General features: G+C 36.2%; 1 protein-coding gene across 2 annotated transcripts in view; it reads right to left on the bottom strand.

Moving 5' to 3' along the window:
* Positions 1 to 18,529, bottom strand: part of LOC149535315 (glycoside hydrolase family 2 protein) — a 294,481-nt gene that overhangs the window by 92,007 nt on the left and 183,945 nt on the right. For both annotated transcript variants that reach the window (XM_089806686.1, XM_089806687.1), the window contains 4 exons: positions 9,051 to 9,257; positions 8,527 to 8,839; positions 8,227 to 8,386; positions 7,974 to 8,082 (listed from right to left, as the gene is read on the bottom strand). In XM_089806686.1, coding sequence (XP_089662812.1) covers positions 7,974 to 8,082; positions 8,227 to 8,386; positions 8,527 to 8,839; positions 9,051 to 9,257 — 789 coding nt within the window. The remainder of the gene's footprint in view (positions 1 to 7,973; positions 8,083 to 8,226; positions 8,387 to 8,526; positions 8,840 to 9,050; positions 9,258 to 18,529) is intronic.

Consider the following 18,529-nt stretch of genomic DNA (forward strand, 5'->3'; position numbering starts at 1 on the left):
ATTATTTATTATTTTGCTTCCAGCCATGAGTTTTGCTCAAGAGAATGAGATTTTGTGCCCACTTTGTGTTTAAAAAATATCTAGACTAAGCTTGTTTGTTTTGTGTTCTCATTTATTAACTCATTCAATGCATCTTCTCATTGAATTTTGAAAAAAATGTATTTCTAATTAAATTTAAGCAATTTTTTTAGTTGCCAAGTTTTTGCTGAAAATTGGCTGAGTTTTCCACAAATTTATTTTTCAGACCTTGGCAAGTTTTCCAAGTATCTTTTCGACATCTTCAAAGCCCAATTCTACTAGATACGCAGGTGACTCGATCTATGTATGGCAAGTTTGTCTAGCTTCGATCATTTATCGGATCAATTCAAACTTGGGCACAAAATTTTGAACCCTATCTGAACCAGTGGTCGAACTGTACCCGAACAAGGTACCAGTTTGAACCCTATCCTGGTCCACAGGGCAAAGTGATGAACCAAGGTAACTAAGGAATTTTCTGAAGTACAGATCTACTAAGTCATGCAATTAGTAATGCTTGTGACCATAATGCATAAATAATATGTGCTCATAAGATAGAGAACAAGCACAATTTTTGAATTATGAAAATGAAGTAACAAGAGTAGTCCAACATTAGTCTCCAAAGTGAGAGCTACGCTACTCAATAACATGATCATAATTTATTCTAAAATAGGTGAACCCCTTATAGTTTCAGAGGTTGCCGCTCATGCACAAGCAATAGAAACAGACTCTATAGTTTTAGAGGCCACCACTCATAATCAACTAGTAGAAGGTTATACAAAACCATTTCTGATTGGACATGTGCTAAAAAATGAAATAACAAGTATCATAAGAAAAACAATTAATGACATAATCTGCATACATAAGACAAATACTTGAGTATGTTTCATAGGACAAGGCATCTAACTAAGTTCGTTAAAACAATTAATCTGAAAAGTTCATAAAGGAAAAAGACACCATCAGATAACAACATAGTTTAAATTACTCATCTTCTATTCATATTTGGCCCTCTGAAATATTTAATTATCAGATCTCTTGTTAAGAAATGTAATGAATGTAGCTCAAGGAGCCATTCCTTTGGGTGGTGTCATGTTAAAACATCCTAGATGGAAATGAGTATGAGAACCAAATACAAAAGGTCCGGCAAATGTCCCCATCCATAAGTTACCACTAAAAAGGAAACAAAGGAACTTTTCGAAGGTACCTTATCCAAAAAGGAGTCCTAGACTCCCTTTATGCCTTGCATGAAAATACTAGAAAAATAATGTTTTAAACTATAAAATTCGAATGGTGAAGTTTTCACTACCGTGAAACTGATACCTAACTACTCAAATGCCCATCAATTACTCATATGGCCTTTCAATATGCCCATCAAATGAACTAACTAGTGTGAACAGCCTCCTAAGATAGCTCTACCTCCAAGCTTCCTATCAATAAACTCGAGCAATTACTAACATCTCTACCATAATCATGTGTAGACTGCAAGTCACAGTAGTCGATTTTTCTTCTTTTTTTTCCCAAATACCCATAACCTGTGAACTCAATGAGTTCAGTTCCTCTTTAGTCAGTGCATCCTCTTTAGTCTCTCCCCCAAACACTGGTTTAGTACTGCATACACAATCACCCGCTTTCTTCAATAGATGGTTTGAATTTGTATTCACCTATGGGCTGAATAGTGACAGCTGAAAACTCAGCAAATATATTTTTGCACCCTCCTTGTGCAAGTATATCATGAGCTAACTTACGATATTGTTTCTTTGCCAGAACAATCTTGTGATGTAGCCTTGGATGAAAGTCCATGTAATAAATGAAGGGTAGATCTCTCATAATGTGTGCGCAAAGAGTATCATACTCATCAAACATGTTGCTTGGACACAATCCTTCATGACTTTTCTCATACCGAGCATTTTGACAACCCTCTAATTATATCAAACAGGATGGCAAGTTCAATGCTCAGATACCAATTTTTAAGCCCTTCCATGTTCTAATCCAATATTTGCATCACAAACCTCACAAACATTGCATTGTCATTTTGTCAAACACTTGATAATCACTTCAAACTAAATATTTACCAACTCCCGAATTCTGATTCGAAATTTTTCAATGCAAAACACATGAATAGTGGACACACATTAATACAAGAGCTTCTTTATCCAAACATTCAAAAATAGCCACAGATTCCCAAAGTGGCATTAAACCAAATACTTTGCTCACTGTCTATCAACAAGGAACAATTCACTGTTCTATACGTTATCTATACGCTCTTCTGTTACAGAACTGAAGAGGTTAAATTAGCAGTAAATAAACTCCCAAATTACATTAAAATATGCATTCATAGGGATTACAATTAGTTTCAGATTTGCATATAGAAAATTAGAGAGCTCAGAATTGCAAAGACGGCAAATATAAATCCGATTGTTATCAAGGGCATAATTTTTACCAGATTAAACTACAGCTTCTTTAAATTAGTTACAGCATGCCTTACATTACATTCCATGCATTACAAAGAATGCACTGACACCATGAACATAAAATAACAATATTGCACATGAGAATATCTCAGTATGCAGTTCCATTAGAAGGAAGGTCATTTAGATGTTTGCTGCCATGACCAGACGTGAAAGCATCTCTTATCCTAGCTGTGGAGAATCAAAGGGCATAGTCATTGAATTGTAGCTCTGAAAACACGCCCAGCAACAATACCTTTAATATTCGAGGGCCTCCTTGTTGGAATGACTACCAACATTCATATTTTGGATTGAAGGTAAAATCTTCTTTAAAATACTTATTTGATTTTAAAACTCCACCATTAAATCTAGGTGTGAACTCCGTATGAATCCACCAATCTTTGAAGGAGTGGGTTTTCGTCCAAACCTTCTTGGCTCCAAGGGTTTTCATCCTTAGAAGAATCCAATCATTGTATCTCAGCAACAAGAGAAATAGTTTCAATGAAATAATCTCATAACATGATCTTGAAGGAAGTCATGGTTCATTTGTAAAAACTGCTCAAACTCCAAGAGAACCTCCATGCTCAATGTCAAGTAAATCAGTGTTTAGTTTTAATTCCTCCTTATGAAGTGGCTTTTCGAGAAAGCTGGAGAGCTCTATTAATTAATATGACTTTGTATTGTCATTTTATAAAGTCAATTTATGAAAATAACTTAAATACACTTTAACCCCTCTATGTCATCATATCATAGAGCCATTTATATTAATATTATTAAACTTGTTTTAACTTTAATAAATTAACTTAATCCATTAAACCCCTAACAATTTCCAATATCAACTCATGGGAATAATCCATACACTTTCCAAGTATAGATATGATGTCAATTGATTACCTTGGTGCCTTACTATAAATAGTAAGTATGAGCAAAACATCCGACTAGCTTATTAAAAATAGTAAGTGTAAATCAAAGTGTCTTGAATGATCTCTAGATGACATGCCACTGAATAATATTGAAATAAACATCAAAATTTGAGGGCATTACAACCTAAGAGAACCTGGTTATCAAATTAATGTTTAATTCTCATGCTGTGTACAATGAAATGTGTCATGGTTAAGTTCATGGTATATGCAATGCAGCAATTGTATTGTAATGTTAGTTGCATTCCTTGTTTGGCAAAAAAAAAGAAATCCTGTGTGTCATTTTCTTAGTTCTTGGGTTCCCCGGCGGTGGCATTACGTTATCCATTCTAAACAAATTGTTGTTATAAAAAATTACAAAAAGAATTTAAAAAGAAAACATAATCTTGCAATATGTATAAACTAACAAAGAAATAAATGTTCAAAAAACACCCAAACACGTTTTGAGAAATCCACAAAATTGTGTTTTTCAAAAACAAAGTGAAAATAATCATAAAAACTTGAAAACAATTGTAATAAATATGAAAAAATTCATTAAACTACTTAGCTTATATCAATTAATATTCTTTGTGCAAGCTAGATTCCTATCCATTCAATTTTGCTATTGTTTTCCTTTCAAAAATATCAGCAGTTCTCCTTTTCAAAGAACCAGCCGTATTCCAAAGTGCGAAAATGACAAAACAATGATCAAGTATTTTTGTGAAATAGGATTTTTTGTCAAACACTTAGTATGGACACATTTCAATTTTTCTTTTTATGTTTTAATGTTTAAAAAAGACTCTTAAGAGACATTTTCATTTAATGTCACTGGCATTGCAGGTATAACTTGGAGGGACGAAGGGCAGTCAATGGACAGCCCTGCCACCCTGGGCACTGCAGTCCACTCCTGTCATTGGATGTAATGTTCCTGTTTGAGATCTCCCTTGATTTAGTTCTGCAACATTTATTTTAACTTTAAGTTAAAACAATAATATATGTATGAATATAAATTTATTAAATTTGAAGATATATATTATAATATTTAATTTGAAAGGAAAAAATAAAAAATATTAATAATTCAAAAGTTAAGACTTATCTTGATATAACTACAACAACATCTTACCTTTCTCCTGAGTTGAGTATTGCCTCATTCTATAATGAGCTTTAATGAAAATATCCCAATCCTTAGGGAGAATTTGTAATCAGGTTCCATGCTCTTTAGAGAGGACCTCCTAGGTCTCTGGTTGCCTCATATGGCTATTCTAGAACAGTCCTCAAGCTATGTCACCATCTCATTATGACTTTCTCCTTCTAAGGCTTTATGAATATCCTTTTCTTGATATATCTAACCTTGGGAGAGACGTTATCTCTTCCTAATCTTTAAGAGAGACTGTGATCACATTAATAATAATGTATTTATTTATTAGTAGGCATGGCAATCAGATTAGTAAATACAGTATATTGTATGCTTCAGTTTGAAGAACTATCTTGGTTTTACTTGAGGCTTATTTTATACATACATACATATATGTATGTATGTATATTATTTGACATATATTGATATGTATTATATTATATATATTTATATTATGATTTGATTTTATCATTTAGTTATTACTATAAGGATGTATAATTATATTTTATTATTTAATTTTGTAATTTATCTTTATCTATTATGATATTATTACTAAATCTAATCTTGAGAGAAAGGGTAATCACAGTCCGCCCTTCCTTAAAATTGCTTGTCCTCAAGCAATGCTAATTTTTTATCCCTTTCATGTGTGAAGCTTTTATTATTGGATTTCTTCTTACTCGTTAGAATGATTACTTGCTTATCCTTTATCCTACATGATGGCAAGATCATGCTTTAACACTATTGTAATGTCCCCTTTTGAGATCCCCCTTGATTTAGTCCTGCAACATTTATTTTTACTTGAAGCTAGAATGATAATATATGAATGAATATAAATTTATTAAATTTGAAGATTTTTATTATAATGTTTAATTTTGAAAGGAAAAAATAAAAAATGATAATAATTCAAAAGTTAAGACTTATCTTGATATAACTACAACAACTTCCCTTTCTCCTGAGTTGAGTATTGCCTCATTCTATAATGAGCTTTAATGAAAATATCCCAATCCTTAGGGAGAGTTTGTAATCAGTTTCCATGCTGTTTAGGGAGGACCTCCTAGGGCTCCAGTTGCCTCATATGGCTATTCTAGAATGGTCCTCAAGCTATGTCACCATCTCATTACAACTTTCTCCTTCTAAGGCTTTATGAATATCCTTTTATTGGTACATCTACCCTTGGGAGACACTTTATCTCTTCCTAATCCTTAAGAGAGACTGATCACATTAATAATCATGTATTTATTATTATTTATTTATTAATAGGCATGGTAATCAGATTAGTATATACAGTATATTGTATGCTTTGGTTTGAAGAACTACCTTGGATTTACTTGAGGCTTATTATATATATATATGACATATATTGATATGTATTATATTATATTTATTTATATTATGATTTGATTTTATCATTTAGTTATAATTTAGGGATGTATAATTATATTTTATTATTTAAATCTGTAATTTATCTTTATCTATTATGATATTATTACTAAATCTAATCTTGAGAAAAAGGGATATCACATTGGACCAGTACCCAAACCTCAACACTTCTCTATTGTGCACAGTTCCAATTTCTTCAGGAAATTGACAATTAGATTTGCATAAAGTTAAAGAAATGGGTGTATTGGACGAAGACATGCACGAGTACTAAGATATTCTAACGATGATTCAGCTGCATTAAGTAGGTACTGTATTGAGAGTATTCACATTTAAATTACTATAGCCCCGCAAGAGTTGATTCCTTTTAGATCTATGCAGTCAGAATGATATCTTATATAACTATATTTAATAAATTACAGAGACATTATAATGGTATTTAATAGCATTGCTGTTGAGATATTTAATCCCAGTTTCCATAGCGTAATATTTTGGCTGGGTGTTTCTCAGAGCAAGACAAATGACTAGGGATGGCTGGGAGAAGCATCTGCATTGGAACTGAGTTGGTTGATAGTTCAGCTATATCCTGATTGTTTTGCATAGTATGTTTTTCACAATGACTGGCTGGCAAAAATGTCTGTGGTTTTCTGGCTTAAACATAGATGACCTGTGCATTGAAATTAGGCAACTAGTAGTAGGCATCACCAACAATATTCTAGAAAACTTTAAATAACCTGTTGGAAACCTTGTGGCTCAATTGAGACAAAGAAATTATGTTCGCCACTTGGAATGTGTTTTAAATTCTTCAATTCTTCCAATTGTTTGTTGGCAAGATTTTTCTGTTAACAATTATAAATACAATATATATAAGACAATCGAAATATTTTTTAGCCTCCATATTTTGTGTCATGTAAGCTCATCGTCAATCAACAATGGCACATCTTATCCCTGCTCTCTATAGTAGACTTGCATTTTTATTGTTCTTTTGTTAACTCAGGAGGTATCCCATACCTGCTCTCGTATCATCAAGTTTAGGGTTTATGTGACTCTACCCAGAACCCAAACTATTCCTTACCTTGGTCTTACAAGCTGCCAAGTTGGGGAAAGGAATGAGGCAAAGCATGTACACCAAGTAAGTTTGGGCCTCAAATCGACCTCGCAACCAATGGGGAGCAAACCCACAGGGCCACAGCTGAAGCGAATTCTGCTACCTGAGCGAGCTAATAATGGACTCACAGTTTTACTTGCAATGTTGAAGTCAAACATATTTAAAGCAGTTTTACATGTACTCTAAATAAATATCTGCTAAAACTTCAGATTCTGGGTGGCATGATAGCATTAATTTGAATAAATGTGTAATATTTCCTGTCATTTTTGCCATATTGATTACTGCCTGAATTTAGGATATGTAAGAAAAAATCTGGGAAGGATTCACATTCTTGCCAGTAATTTTGAATAAGATTATTTGTCTAAATTAGCAGTGAATCTGTGGACGAGTGGCTCTATAGTAACAGTGAATTACTTGAATCTTACAAACAGGTACTGGACTGTAGTTTTCCAGCCAAAACTGACTTAATTGGGTTTTCTGATTAAATTGAGAAAAATGTATTGCTCGGTAATGATTTCCCAGAAGGAAAAGAATCCAAAAACAACTAAAAATGTCCATGAAGCTTTATCGCTTTCACCAGTAATTCAGAATCTTTATACATGCTTTGAGCCTGTATAATTATTCCTTCATTTCCTCCTCAAATTTGAGTTGCTTGGTGTACAGCTGCAGAAATTATGGCACAATAGGTGAAAATTTTACAATTGTTGTATATGCGACTGTGTTCAAGCCTATTCAAATGCTGTCTGTCAAGGGCAACTGTTGACATCAAAACATGTACTCAATTTTTTAAACAAGAATAAAAACAATCTGGGCTTGACATAAAACCCTCCACCGAACAAGAAAAAAAATTGTAGAGGAAAGAGTTAGTTTTATGAATATCCAAATTTTGAATTTATGAATGAACAATTAAGATACAAATCTATTGTATTATTCTTTAATTAAATCACAATTATCGATGACATTGGACTGGAAACTTGAAAAAGAAAAATTACCTGATCAACCCAGTCCCATATAAAACCTCCCTGAAGACCTGGTGTGCTATTAATTGCTTCCCAATATTTATGAATGTTCCCATTACTGTTTCCCATTGAATGTGAATACCTACATGCAAATACCGTATTATGATACCAGGTTCGCAAACAGTCTTGCAATAAAAGCTACAAATTCAGCATTTAATGGGAAACAAATTAAACAACATATTTTCCTTAAGTTCTTTTAAACCCTTGAGGAAATTGCAAACCATACTCGCAAAGAATAAGTGGTCTTTCCTCAGTAGGATCCTTGGCAATCTTCACAATGTCCCAGACACGCATGTACATAGGGCATACAATATCTGTTACCGTTGTTCTAGCTCCACCACCCTCATAATGTAGTGCCCTTGTGGGGTCTCTTTCACGCAGCCAACCTGATTTAATTGGGTAACAAAATTAATAACACAACTAATCTACTCAACTTTGTAACTGCAACATTCACCTAATTATCAAACTACACTACATAATTGGATGTTTTGACAAACAACTGCAGAAACCATCTGTTGATCATTACCTGCTGAAGCTGAATGATTTGGACCATATCCCGATTCATTTCCTAGTGACCATGATATAATGCATGAATGGTTTTTATCTCTTTCCATCATGCTTATTACACGGTCCAACATGGAATATGCCCAGATTGGCTGTGAGGTAGGATGTGTCTTTTGGCTGAGTGGGAATGAAGAATAAAAGCCATGTGTTTCTATATTTGCTTCATCAATCATGTAGATTCCAAACAGATCACATAGCTCATACCAACGAGGATGCTGTGGATAATGACTATTTCTTACAGCATTAATGTTATGTTGCTTCATCAGAACCAAGTCCTGAAACAAAATAATTGACAGGTGATCATTTCTTCCAAGTTTTAGATAGAAAGAAATACAGGAAGGATCAGAATGAGGAAACCTAAATCAATGAACTGAATAAATTGTAGTAGTAAAATTATTAAAGTGTGCACTCAAGAAATTTGTTCAACCCACGTCTGTAATGTGCATTGACAAAAGTTTTTAATTCAAAATATAAACTTTAACTTACCTTAATCATGCAAGATTCAATGTTGGTTTTCCCCACTCGTGGATGATGTTCATGTCTGTTGACTCCACATATGAGAATCGGCTTCCCATTGAGAAGCAATTCTTTTGGTCTAAAAGAAATCTGCCGGATGCCAACTTGGCAAGCTTCACAGTCTATCAGATTGCCTGATGAGTCTTTCAGCATAACTAGAAGAATATACAGGACTGGCTGTTGGTATATTCAATAATAAAGAAATTAATTAAGAGAAACAATTTTCCCGTGCACAAGCTAAATGATGATCATAGTGATACAGTGTAGGAAATTCTAATGTTGCAGCAACAGTAAATTATATGCTGATAAAAATCATAACAATATGAAATTCTCATGCTACCTTCTACTTCCAGAAAATAGAATTCTTCAAATTCATGATGAACTGGCAAAGTTAATATGTGCGCAGCACATCAACTCAACACTGTTGTACTTAATTTTTATTTCATTTATTTTATTTTGAATGTTTGCGTTAAAGTTTCAATGATATAAAAATGGTATAATATCAATTCAATCAACTTGTGAGGTTTTGTGAACTAAATCATTTGTGAGCATTTTGAGACTGCACGTGAACACTGCTAGCTCTGCACTTTCTACGCATGATGCATGATGTATAAGAGCTTGCTTCGAGATATGAAAAAATAAAGCCACTTTTGGGGGTACTTTTACTTTTAGTTCACTATATGTATGAGCTGTGTGCATACACAATGTTCATATTGTGTCTAATTTCAGCTCAATAAACGTGTTGTCTTTAAAAACTGTCTTGTTGTTTTTGGCCTTGTGCACACACATCATCTTTGTTATATTGTTCTATACCTTTACAATGATCATGAAGGAAGCTAAAAAAATCATTCATCACAGCAACGAAAGGTAAATTTAATTAAAGAAAATTGCTAGGGCAAGAGATCCAATCCCACCCATAACTATAAGGTGAATGTTTACCGTGCAAGGTAAAAGGATACTTAACACATGTAGTATAGTGAGATATAACACAGAACAGATACTTTATTCATATATGCAATGTGCACTTCAATGCTTACAATCTGATTATGCTCATTACAATGATGATCCAAAGTCCCTTCTGGATGGTGTACATATACTTTTCCAAAGGGGTGACTCAACCATCACGCGCCCGTTCGGATACAATTCTACCCATCGACTACAATATAGAATTTACCCACAACATCATCCCCCCCCCCAAAAAGTAAAGTTGCCTCCGGACGACAATTACAAAATATCCGAGACAGATTAACAAAATAGAATACACTAATTGTGACTAACTTTAACGGGATAGATCTTTTTCCGTCACACCACTTTCACATTCATCCTGTGCCCGCACCAAACTAGTCTCCAAAACATGTTGCATCTGTAGCCTCTGCTAACACAATATTGTCTCATTAACCAAGCTGACCTTGATAGCCACCCGTGCCGCCTTCTCTGCTTCCAACTCCTGGGTACACTGAGCCAAGTGCCGCTCTACTGCCTCCAACTGGATGATCAGCTCCTCCCGAGCTCTCTATGCATCCACCAAGACAGCCTCATGTCTAGCACGTACTCTAAGTGCCTCAAAGCGTAGCCCCCCTCTCAAAAGGCTTGCTCGAGTGCTCTATCCACCTCTGGCACACAAACACTCCATGCTTGCAACAGCTCCAAGTCTCATCAACTAGTCACACATCCCATGACTGATAACTGAACTGACTAGGGGTCTAGAGGGCAACGCTGCCTAGACCAGATTAGCACTCTCAAACTCACACAGGAGTACATGGAACACAATTTTTGTGATTTTCTTCCGATCCCATACTCTTCCTACCAAACGCTTATGTTTTACTACCTGTTTATGTCTTTCCCTTCCTTCCGTTATCATACGTTATTCATTATGGACTGTTTTGATTTGTCGTCGTTTTTTGTTTTTTTTTTTTACAACTTCTGCTTCTTGAAGAGTACGGCTGCTTCTTCCTCTTGAATGCTTTGGTACAGCGTCCAAAGGGTAACTTTATTACTATACCTCTGTCAATGCGGCTTCTCTAATCCCTTTCATTATATCACAACTTAACTCCATACAATATTGTTTTGAAATCCCTCTCCTGCCTTGGCGTCTGTATGGCTCCTGTTCCCCTGTCAAGTACAGTCCTTACTTCCTACAGCTCCTATCCAGCTGATATAGCTTGTCCTTTCACCAACTGTACTTGTCCATATGAAAGTACTTTCACATCTTACTGTTACCTCTATGCCTCCAGGCCGTACATTGTTTTAGGAAGTCGTACGATTTCTAGTTTCCTCTTTATGAAGGTCATACGGACTTCAGTTGTTACCACTGGCTGTACGGACTTCACCTATTATCACTGACGTACGTGTTGGTCGTACGGTATTGGCTCTTTCTATTGGCAACTGCACTTCCTTTTGCCATATGGTTTAAGCTCTTTTTGTTGTTCATACGATCTCCTTTGTTGTTCGTACGGTATCTAGCATTCAGAATGTCGTACGGTATTAATCTATATATGGTGCCTCTCCTCTATCTGTACAGGTTCCTCATGGTCATACGGTCAAGGTTCTCCAACATCCGTATGGGTTTCTTCTTGGCATACAATCAAGGTACCCAACGTCCGTACGGGTTCTTCTGCTATGTGACCGTATGGTGCTTTACTCTTTGCACTAAACGTAATCAATGCTCCTTCTAGTGCTTCCATATGGCCATATGACATTCTTCCTAGGCTTGCAATGAGTTGTGTTATCCATACGGAGCACCTTGCTTTTCTTATGGTTGCTCCTCCGTAGACCGTATGGTAGTTTCTCCTTTTGCTTGTCTTCTTGCTGTACAGAGGGTCGTACAATATCTCAGTATCTTTTGCAATGTACTTCACTGTGTCTTCTCTCATGGTCCACTGTGCTCCAAGTGTCATACAATGCTATTCTCCTGTACACGTTCTCAGCTGGCCCTACAATACCTCTTCACAATCTTAATTGTCCGTATGGTGAGCTTATATGCCTTCTGTGCTTTAAATGTTCTCAAGACCGTACCCTCTAAGTTCATATTTCCTCATTAAGCATATTAATATTTATCTCTTTTCTTCAGCTTACTTCTAAAAAATTTAATATTCTATTTTACACTTTATTTTACATGTATACACCAATATTTATTATTTTTAGGCTATCTCTCAGTTGCTCGTCCACGAAGGTGCGTTATTTCTTTCATGAAGACTTTCAGCTTCGACCCATTCACTACATTTTCTACTTCCTTCCCATCGAGCGTCCATAATTTTATTGCTCTATTATCGCCCACTTCGTAGATTTTACATGGCTCGACCCACTTTATTTTAAATTTGCCTGGTCTGATCTCGTTGCACACATTATACTTCAGCACTAGTTGTCCTGATTGAAATCTGTTCAACTTCAAGTGCTTGTCGTGCCATGCCTTATGCCTGTTTTGTGTAACCTTTGTGGCCCATTGTGCCTACAATCGTCGCTCATCAAGTTTATTTAAATTATACCATCCCTTCCTCAAACTTTCCATATCTCCAAGCTTGTTCTTGATCGCAATCCTTAAACTCGATACCATGAATTCCATCGACTACCACTCTTTGCCGTCAATAACTATATTCTTGATTCTAGAACCTTCACTCCATACAACTACAATTTTTATTAAGCCCTTCCTCTTTGTTTCCTGTGCAAACCATACGATGTGTTTTCCTTACTATCGACACCTTTCTACTATATCCGTGGTGCAGTGTAACCTTTTCTTTCCGCGTGGTCCGTTCACCGTGTACCGTACAGTGGAATCTTTCCTTTTGCTAGGTTTGTATGATATGTTCTTCCCTTCAACTTCAGCTATAACCGCCTTTCCTTCTTCTGCTTCTCTGTATTCCTTCGAACATTCATTTTCCTCTCCTTTCTCACCTCCGTCGACCCTTAACATATTACAGCTTGGAAAGAGCTCGTAATCCTGCATCTACCAGTGGAATAGGCCATTCACCGAGTCTAGTTTGTCATCATTTGACCCTCCTAATCTCAATACTCCTTTGTCCAATTCCATTCTCTTCTTTCCTTCATCGTTACCTTCACCTTCACCTTCGAAATCTAACAATGCTGCCTTGTCACCTACCATCTGAGTGTGCAAGTCAATTATGAATCTTTTGCCTCTGCATTCCATGGATAGGGTATTTCATTTCCAATTATGTTTCACTTTTTCTTGTACCAACCAACCCCGTCCAAGGATAGTGCCATACCCTTTTCTTTTCAATGGAATGACCACAAAATCTAATAAAATGGTTGCATTACCAGCTATGTCGTCAAGGTTCCCAACGATTTGATAACATTTTCCATATATCTTCTGGTAACACATTCATGCCTGACCCTCCATCCACAATTGTGTCTATAAGTACAGTTCCTAGAATACCCATCTCGACTACCGTCAGATGCCTTTCTATTGTGAGTGCCAGTACCATTGGGTATGCTATCGTCGTTCCACTACCATCCCTTCCTGTTTCCTCCGTCGCTTTCTGAAGCGGTGTCATATTCAGAATGGTCGTCTGTAACTAGGGCATTGTGAGGTCATTTAATTTAATAGGGACTTTCGTTTGCATTACCTGCCTTATCATGTTTTGTTCAACTAAGTTCCTTTTCAAGGTATCGGCAGTGTCTTTTACTTGCGACTTTCCTATTTTCATCTGTCTTTCCAGCTCTGCTTGTGCTTGTTGCAACCTCTCCTTTTCTTCTTCTGCATCAAGGTATTTTGCCTTCTTAGCTTGCTCCGTGTAATGGCTAGTACCTTCTCATCACATGCTTCGATGCTTAACAAATTTACCCCCTACTTCGGGCATTTTGAATCTTCGTGGTCTCCTGGACCACACCATTAGCATAATAGCTACGGCGTCTCCTTTGTGGTACAATCTCTGGCGAAATGCCCCCAGAGGTTGCACACACGACATTGTATCATTGGTCGTCCTCTTGCGTTGTACTGTATCCGACTTCGGCCCCCATTGTTATTATTGTTATTATTATTACCACCCCTTCCGTGTTAGTTATTGTTGCGATAACCTCCTGAGGTTGCATGTACCCGCATTGTTTTGAGCACCCGCGTTGTTCTATGGACCCGCGTTGTTCTAAGCACCCACGCTGTTCTGAGCACCCGCGTTGTTCGGAGCACCCGCGCTATTCTGCACAACTGCGCTGCTTCGGACACCCGCCCTGCTTCCAACAACCACGTTACCTGGTGAGAAAAGATCTTCCTCAAGTGAAGTTCGATTCTCTGCCTCAATCTGTTCGTCGAGTGTATCGAGAACGAAGGGTTCACTCCACGCTCGTGCTCCTTCGACACTTCAAGCTGTGCGAGTTACTTCCCTTCCATTCAGATTCTCTACCCTCAGCATATACAAGTTAAGGAACTCCTCCCTTGTCTCTTCCACCAAATTTAATCACTGTTGAGTCTCTTCTAGCAATTCCTCGGCACTCCTCAATCTACTAGGTGAATGCACTCCCTTCGTCTATGCCCCTTCACCTCCTCGGTGTCCATCGGCAATCCGCTGAAGCTTCTATCTGGGCTTTGCCTGTTATGCTAAAATTTAAAACTTCTTGTGTTGTGCGTATTTCATCCTTATCTTTTATCTTGTTCCTATCTTTATTAAGCAAATTAGGCATTAATCTTCATCACACTTCCTTCGTTCTAGGTTCGACTGGCAACGGCACCAAATGTTTACCGTACAGGGTAAAAAGATACTTAACGCATCTAGTATAGTGAGATATAACACAGAATAGATACTTTATTCATATACGCAATATGCACTTCAATGCTTACAATTTGATTATGCTCATTACAATGATGATCCAAAGTCCCTTCCAGACGATGTATATATACTTTCCCGAAGGGGTGACTCAACCGTCACGCGCCTGTTCAAATACAATTCTACCCGTCGGCTACAATATAGAATTTACTAACAATAGTGAAAAGAAAAGCTCACAAAATTGAAAGCTAATATCCAATTGTTCCTATTACATCCCAAAATTTTGACCTAATTAAAATAAGTTATATCCATTGAGATGATTAGTTAAAACCATAGTTTAAAATCCAGTATCCGCAATATCTCGACCGACCCAAATTTTTTGAAAATATCAAAATCGGCAACAACTAGGTGAAAAATTCGGCAATAAATCGGCTCTTTTATTGAACATTTGAAAATATACAATTTCTTTAAAAATTCTTTAAAATGCATACATACACACCAAATTTGTAGATCATATAATGATTTGAGATATCTACCATATACCAAGCAAAGTTTTGAGTTAAACAGTAATTCATAGCATCTAAAACTTGGTAGATTAACATAGTACTAGAATCATAAACCAAAAAACATGTATATCAAAATATAAATAAGTTCAATACATATTGATACAGGAGTCAAACTCCATGAAACTACTACTTCTAATTCCTGAATACATATTAAGTTCAAGTTTCAATATCAATGAAAACTAAAAGTAGCAATCATAAATTGCATCTATGAGTAAAACTCAAAAGAGTTCGTTGTTGTTGGGTGAGTGGTGTTGAAGTAGTTGTTGTGGCAACATCCTCAACAGGTGCCAAAGTAGGTGCCTCATGCTCCACAAAAGCTTCAAATGGATGACCAAACTCATGTTCCTTCTCACATGTTGCCACATCCACATCCCAGACATCTACCTCTATCTCAAACTCAGCTAGTTGCTCATCTATCAATAAAGGCTCACCCACATCCGCATCTGCATCCTCAACATCAAGAGTAGTAATCCAATCTGCTAAATATGGATCAATGTCATCCAAGTCTAGTGCTTCATATGAAGCTTGTCCTTTGACCTTCTTCTCGTGTAAGAAAAGGTTGTACTTCACATAAACCAAGTCATTTAGGCGTTTTTAAGTCAACCTATTACATTTCTTTGTGTATATGTTTTGAAAAGTACTCCAATTTCTCTCACGACCAGAAGCACTACAAGGCTATGATAAAATTCGGATGGCAAGCTGTTGAAGATTAGGCGTTGTGGCACCATAATCTTCCCACCACAGATCTACAAGGATTAAAAAACCATTTATGATGTGGTATAACTTCCAATAAACTTCACGAGCAAAATAAATGGTATGATAAAACTAAACACATGTGTTTTTTTACCTGACTACAAGGTGTCTCTCCTACGTTTGCAATCAGGTGAAGAAAACAATGGCCCCTCTTCCCTCTTGTAGCTCTACAACTCGTCAAGTATGAGGTCTCGGAGGTCCATATCAACAACCAATCTTCGAATACATGTATCCAAGCCAATTTGAACCTCTGCATCTACTTTAAAAGTGTTGGAGAAATAGTACTTGGGGTTCAAGAAGTAGGCAGTTGCATGAATGTGTTGGTGGAGTTGTCGGTTCCACCTACGATCAATGATGTTCCATATGGGTCTATATTTGGTCTCATTTGACCTATACAAGTGTTGAATGGCCTCTTTTGTCCTATCCATGGCCTCATATAGAAACCCCATGGGGTTCTTATCCCCATCCACAATTCGTAGAACCTTCACCAATGGTTCTAACACCTGGACATAATATAACATACCAAATCAGCCAATGAAAATATTTCAAAATTAAATACTAAATCATCAATGAAGATTTCAACACTTACTTTGAGGTTCTCCTCCATTAGCTTTTCAAAGCTAACATCAAACACAATCCTCACAATCTTTTCTACTTCAAGTTTCCTGCATAAGGACTCTCCAACCATTTCTTATCAAGAAACATGCGCCTGAGGTCTAACAATGTCTGAGATATACTTTGCAAGTTTAGAAAATTAGTAGCAAAGCGTGTGACCCCTTCTCATACAAGATCCTTACCACTAGTGTGCTCTCTCATAAGACTCAAAACCCATGTATGATTGTAGATGTACTTCGCAATATTCCTTCCATCTTCAACCACCTTCTCCACCCAACTCAGTTTCCCTAGATCCTCAAGAAGCAAGTCCAGAAAAATGGGCACCACAAGCGCTCCAAAACAATATGGGATGTCTCTCCATCAGAAGTCTACCGGCTGCCACATACGCAGCCGCATTATCGGTCACAATCTGGATGACATTAGCCACTCCCACATCTATTACCACCTCATCCAACATGTTACACAAATTTTTTGCATTTTTTACTTGATCAGAGGCATCAACTGATTTTAAAAATACCAACTGCCCGCCTAACGCAACTATAAAGCTGATGAGTGTCCTATTCCTTCCATCTGTCCACCCATCAGATATAATAGTACAACCTTTCTGTTCCCAAACTTTTCTTTGCTCTTCCAAAAGCTGATGAATGTTTCTTACCTCGCCATCTAACAACAGCCCACTCACCTCATAGGGAGTTGGGGGCTTGAACCCCTTACTAGACAAAGAAATGGAAGTTACCACTTAATTCCAAAAAGGACTACATAAAGCATTGAAGGGACTATCATTGCAGATCCAAAATCTCGTAATTGCAACCTTTGTCTTCTCATGCATCTCTTTGTTCCATGCAGTACCTAGTAAGTTAGGTTGAGCACCACGAGTGTTACGTGGAACCGAAAAGTCTACTAAGGACCCACTCACACATCCAGATCTTTTATCGAAGGCTCAATAGAAGAACTTTCTCCACCTGTTTGTGATCCTATAGAACTAAAAGTCCCCATTGGGGCTGCCATGGCCTCGAATGTCCTCTTTTTTGTGGCCTTACTTTGTGCATATTTTTGAAGGCTTGTCAAAGCCTCTCTCATAGCCTCTTCTGGACACTTATCACACGATGTAATATCATTGCATGGAATCTGTGCAAGATGATATTTCAATCGGCTTATGCCTGAAGTCACGCATTTAAAGCAATGGATACAATGGACATCTCCTTTCTTTGCTCCTGGGATACCATGTTTCCATAAAGGGTCCTTCGGTCTGCCACCACAAGTCATCTTGTTTCAATGACACAAGTCCATTGTACAAGTATAAGAATGAAAAATCAAATATAAGATAAGTTTGAGATCAAACATAATTTGTAACAATTTATAAAATAGTATGAATCTAGAGAGCGCAAATCACATTTAAATAATGAAACTAGAAAGCACAAGTGCAGTTCCTAAAATGCAAAGGTTAACAAAAGAAATTGGAATGAGGTATATTTAATAGGAATAAATCATAGATCTATTGAATATATTAACTATATTAACTTTAAGCATTTTTTATATAATTTTAATATTTTATAAATCTCTTAAATTTTAATAACTAAAAATTAAAACACATTAAAATAGCAAATGGTGTTATATATTTTATATTTATAATTTTATAGTTCTTAAAAATGAAAATAATAATATATAATAGATATTAAACTATTAATAATTCTATATCAATATATAAATTTTAATAAATGACAAATTTATGATTTTACTTTTTTTCACATATTTATAAATATCATTATTTAAATTTAGATTTTAGATTTTATCTTGCATC

Source organism: Cupressus sempervirens, chromosome 10 (genome assembly GCF_028749045.1).
Source record: "Cupressus sempervirens isolate cs-2001-9-10 chromosome 10, ASM2874904v1, whole genome shotgun sequence".
NCBI classification, from domain to species: domain Eukaryota; kingdom Viridiplantae; phylum Streptophyta; class Pinopsida; order Cupressales; family Cupressaceae; genus Cupressus; species Cupressus sempervirens.